The 5,000-nt window shown below is 37.6% G+C and overlaps 1 protein-coding gene across 1 annotated transcript in view; it reads left to right on the forward strand.

Annotated features, from left to right (window-relative positions):
* LOC119574347 (fat-like cadherin-related tumor suppressor homolog) overlaps positions 1-5,000 on the forward strand; it is a gene marked incomplete in the record, with an annotated part of 138,454 nt that overhangs the window by 2,668 nt on the left and 130,786 nt on the right. The window contains 1 exon segment of the mRNA XM_037921552.1: positions 1-821. This exon segment is cut by the window's left edge and continues 2,668 nt beyond it. Coding sequence (XP_037777480.1) covers positions 1-821 — 821 coding nt within the window.

The following is a 5,000-nucleotide window of genomic DNA, read 5'->3' on the forward strand; positions in this document are numbered from 1 at the left end:
CCGTGTTACTGATGTAAATGATAATGCACCAGAGTTTAGTCGTGTAAGCTACAGCCTTCACCTACCAGAAAATACACGCAATGGTACCAGTGTTGCTCAACTCAGTGCTCAGGATGCAGATGATGGACTAAATGCAAAAATCACATTTGAACTAGTAACAGATGTTAATGAATTCACAGTTGAACGTGAGACTGGGACTTTATATGTTTCTGGTACTCTAGACAGAGAGAGACGGAGCGAATATGACCTTCGTGTCCGGGCATGGGATAGTGCACCAGAAAATCCACGTTCTGCACTTGCCAGGGTTCTTGTTTCAATTCTTGATATAAATGACTGTGCCCCAGAATTCCATGCAGCTAGCAGACTTGTAGTGGACATTCCAGAAGATCTTCCTCTGGGAGCTGTGGTTGCTACTCTTCAGGCAACTGATAAAGATTTAAGTTTGGGTGGTATGGTCAGCTACAGTCTCCTCAGTGGTCATGATGATGTATTTCGAATAGACAAGGAAACAGGTGTGGTAAGAGTGACTGGGCCCCTGGACTTTGAAACTCAGCAGACTTATAACTTAACAGTGCAAGCAAAAGATGGTGGTGTTCCAGCCCTAGAGACTCATGCTATGCTACTCATACACATAAATGATGTAGATGAAAATTTAGGGCCTCCAAGATTCCCCAAAAGAGTTGAGCGAGGATGGGTGAGAGAGAATCTAGCTCCAGGAGCCATTGTGACTACTATAGCGGCAAGAGATCCAGACTCTAGTTCCCTTACTTACACCATAACAGCAGGGGATGGACTGGGATATTTCTCCATTGATGAAAAAGGTAAGACTGATAATGCTTAAAATCACATTTTTACTTCAATCTAAAAGTTGTATGGGATAAATACTTGTTCCCTCTTACAAATCTTGTCATAATAGTATGTGTGCATTTTACTTTGCGAGATTACATGTTCTTCACTATTTCAGCCATTGTCATGTGATTTTAATTGATTAATAAGGGGTCACTACAGGTATTCATTGAGAATTGGACAAAAGTTCATGAGTGAAACCGTTTTTTTTTTTTTTTTTTTTTCTGATTTTTTTTTCTCTCTTTTCATGCCAGCAATTGATTGATTATTTTTAATTATCTGCTGTGTCAACAGCTGTCTTTGGCGGCAAATACCTTGTTGGATTAAAATGTGAAATTATTCAAAACTTCAAAAATCTATCAACAAATGTTTCAAAAATAAAAATAGACAATGAATAATAAAATCAAAGCAGAAATATACTGTAAATGTATAAAATAATTGCATAAATATGCATAATTAAATTTTGTTAAGAACATTAATCTCCCTTAGAAAACTATTAAGATTTTCTATATCGCAATCCTCCCCAATACATTTTTCAGTGTATAAGGGGGAGACAAATACATATGTCTTTGGTTTGAGAATGTTGTACATCTTTCCATTACATATGTAACCGTTAATGGCTCTTGCCATCCCTCATAAGTATGTCACTTTTGGCCACCATCGACCCATGAGTCAATCTATTGTACCTGATTCTCAGCCTTGTTAACAAACTTCTACTTCTCGGTTGGGATTGATGCTGGCCACCCAACTGCCAAGGTCATCTTTAATCTCTCATAGTTTGTTTCTAAAGGTATGCCCCCATTGTTCCTTCCATTTATCGCAAAGACAACTTCTGATGCTGGGTTAAGTCGATGTGTGGGAGAGAAAAACGAGCATCACAGGGCTGAGTGGCAGCTGACATGACATTCGGATCAGTTCGCTCACTGCCATTGATACCAACATGTGTTAGCACCCAACACAGAGTTATCTGTTTATGTGCTGACATCAGTGCAAACCAATCTTGAACCTCCTTACCACTGGATATGATGAGTTTAAGCTGCTCTTGATTGCTTGCAAAGCAGTACGAGAGTCGTGGTTTGTAAGATCTCTAGTAATTTTGACTGCTTCAAGGATGGCAGCGAAGATCAAGGCTGCCGAGGAAAGACCCAAATGCAGTCTTCCTGCTACTTACTACAAAGGCCACACCATTTTCAGATATCGAACTATCTGTATATATATTGCATCTGATCCTTGGTACTTAGAAGTGAGTTGAAATCTCTCCATGATTTCTGCTTCGGATATCTCCCCTTCCCTATTCCGACCAAATCCAGCTCAACTAGGTTGGTCCAAGGGGGAATTGGAGAGTCCCAACAGCTAGAGCCTTGGAGAAATTTAAAATTGAGATTTTCCACAATATTCCTCATTCTCCTGCCATAGGATTGGCTGTCCTCAAGGGAGCTGAAAGCCAATCTGGATGTAGATCCCGGAATCCTTTATAGTAAATCAAGCTTATGTAGTTCCGATGTAATGAAAGAGGTGGTTCTCCACTCTCAGCATACAGTGACTTCACAGGGGAAGACCTGAAAGCCCCTGTACAGATTCTGAGAAATTCATTTTGAATTGAGTCCAGCATCTGGAGAACAGTGGGAGTTGCAGATGAATAAGCTTTGCATCCATAGTTAAGTCTGCTATGAATAAGTGCTTGGTCTACCATGTGAATGCTAGACATAAATCAGGGTTTGATGGTGAATTCAAATTAAGATACAATGGGATTGTTTGCTGAGAAGCCCCATTATGCAGTGTAACTCTTGCAGGAAAGCTACTGTGTTACATGTGTAATTCATTCTTTGTGTAAGTCATTGTGTTATTAAAGTTGCGCTAATTATATTTTTGTTATAAACCTCATCAAAAGTTATCTTTAGTGTAACTTCTTTTAAATCAAATTCACATGCCTTCACTCACTTATGGAAACCCAAATTACTGACTTTCATGCATGGGCTATAATTGGCATTTTCATGCACACGGTTTAGGAGCTGAATATTCCTTAGGAATGTTTCCTTTTAACACAATGAATTTTCCTATTTTGTTGTTGCAAGCATGAAGAGTGATTGTGTAATCACAGGAAATTTGTCGAAATGTCTATGCTACCTGTAGGAATATGGAATGCCCAGGATGGTGTTGAAAGGGTGTCGCCTGCCAGGAATTGTGAAGTTTCAGTTGTGGAAGTTTCAGTTGTGGAAGACAACTAAAAGTACATCACGAATAAGCCTGTTGGCACAAGTGTGGCTGAACATTTACTACAAGCCATAATCGAAGTCATATTTGAAGTAACTGGCGGGATGCCACTCACAACCCAGACAGGCGTGCTGAGTCACATGATTGCATTCTGCGAAACGAACCTTTCCGAAATCAGCTAGGTCAGATGAAACCGAGCCCATCCTTTGTCACGAACAAGCATCTCTTGTCTGCTTCGCTGACAAAGCACTTACCAATTTCCCATGAATCTGTGTTTCAGTACATACATCCAAATCGCTAGTTTTCCTACTCTTACCAAATTATGATAAAACTCCATCTTAACTGGAGAGGCCATTATAATTATAATATTTTAACTACTGTATTGGCAGTAGAAATAACAGACACAGTTACAGTAGACTCAATTGACCCCCAGTGGATTAGCCAGTATGGTTCCTTACCCCACAACTGTCTATGTAAAAGTTATCATCATAACTGCCTTGCGTTCCATTACAAAATACGGAATACTTTTGTGCCTACAGAGAATACACTCGAACGGAACGGTCTGTAGCGCTACAGTGGCACTCAAATGTAAACATTGACCCACACGAGTTTTTTGTGTTTTGAATTTTGTTTAAACACATTTACTATGTGTTTTATTTATGCAAGTATTTATAACAGTCATCATTTTTAACTTTACATGTCATTTTTCAATTAATAGTCCAACAGCTACGTTTGCAAATCAGGAATCACGCTCTCATTTTTCTTAACATTTAAGATTCTTTGCTTAGCTGAATATCAAATACCAGGCAGGAAGTATCCATTAGGTTTCAGTTGGTCTTGAAAGTTCATATGGCAGAATCCATACCCAAAAATATTCCTTGCCATTCTACATCATCTATGTTTGTCAATAATGTACGCGTCGTCTTCTAGCGTTTGTGCTCCACACAAAAATACAGTATCGCGCTATATGCCGTTCCATTGAAAATGTGCGCTTCGTAGCGCTACGAAGTGCCCAATGGAGCGCAGGGCTGTTAGCTGCCAGTATGACTTCCACAGGTGCTAATAGCTTGAATGTACACAATGTATTAATAGCGAGAAATAGACTATGTAAGAAAATCATGTGTTATAATATCATATACAAAATACACATCAGTATTATTTTGTGATTAAGAGCGAACTCTTTTTTTTGGAGAATCATTCATTTATGTTTTCTTCGTTCATGGAAGTTAAGGATGGTACTTAAGTCTGGTTTTGAAATATGGAGTGGGCCTAGTAGTGCCAGTCAGTAAAGTAACATTTTAACAATTACATTAAATAAATACAAATATCCAAGGATAAAGTCCCATACCCCTAGTATTTGGTTCCCGTATCCCTGGTTATTCACTGCACGTCTCTTTCGCCCAGCTGCTCTCAGAGAATTTGCTCAGATATAATTGTCATATCGAAGTGAGAGTAATATAAAAGTAATTCTTAGAAATTTCTAAGGTAGTCTGAAACAGGTAACCCCACGCTTAAGGAAAATCCTAGTTGACAACTTCTGAGCTTAGCCTCTTTTCCTTTATTCACTGCAAATATTAATTATATATATATATACACACACACACACACACACACACACACACACACACACATATATATATGTATATATATATATATATATATATATATATATATATATATATATATATATATATATATATATATATATATATATATATATATATATATATATATATATATATATATTGTTTCCCCTTTTTTATTACTGAACCATTTTTAAAGAAAATGTACTAAAAAAAAACACCATAAACATTGCACAGATTCACAGGGCAAATAAAGGGGAGGAGCTAATTACGTCATCACGTTTAGCCGATGAGTGCACTTTAAGATATTAGATATAGCTAGATATATCATTATTTGTATACTCTATATTGTTATAA

This window comes from Penaeus monodon, chromosome 6 (assembly GCF_015228065.2).
Source record: "Penaeus monodon isolate SGIC_2016 chromosome 6, NSTDA_Pmon_1, whole genome shotgun sequence".
Classification (NCBI taxonomy): domain Eukaryota; kingdom Metazoa; phylum Arthropoda; class Malacostraca; order Decapoda; family Penaeidae; genus Penaeus; species Penaeus monodon.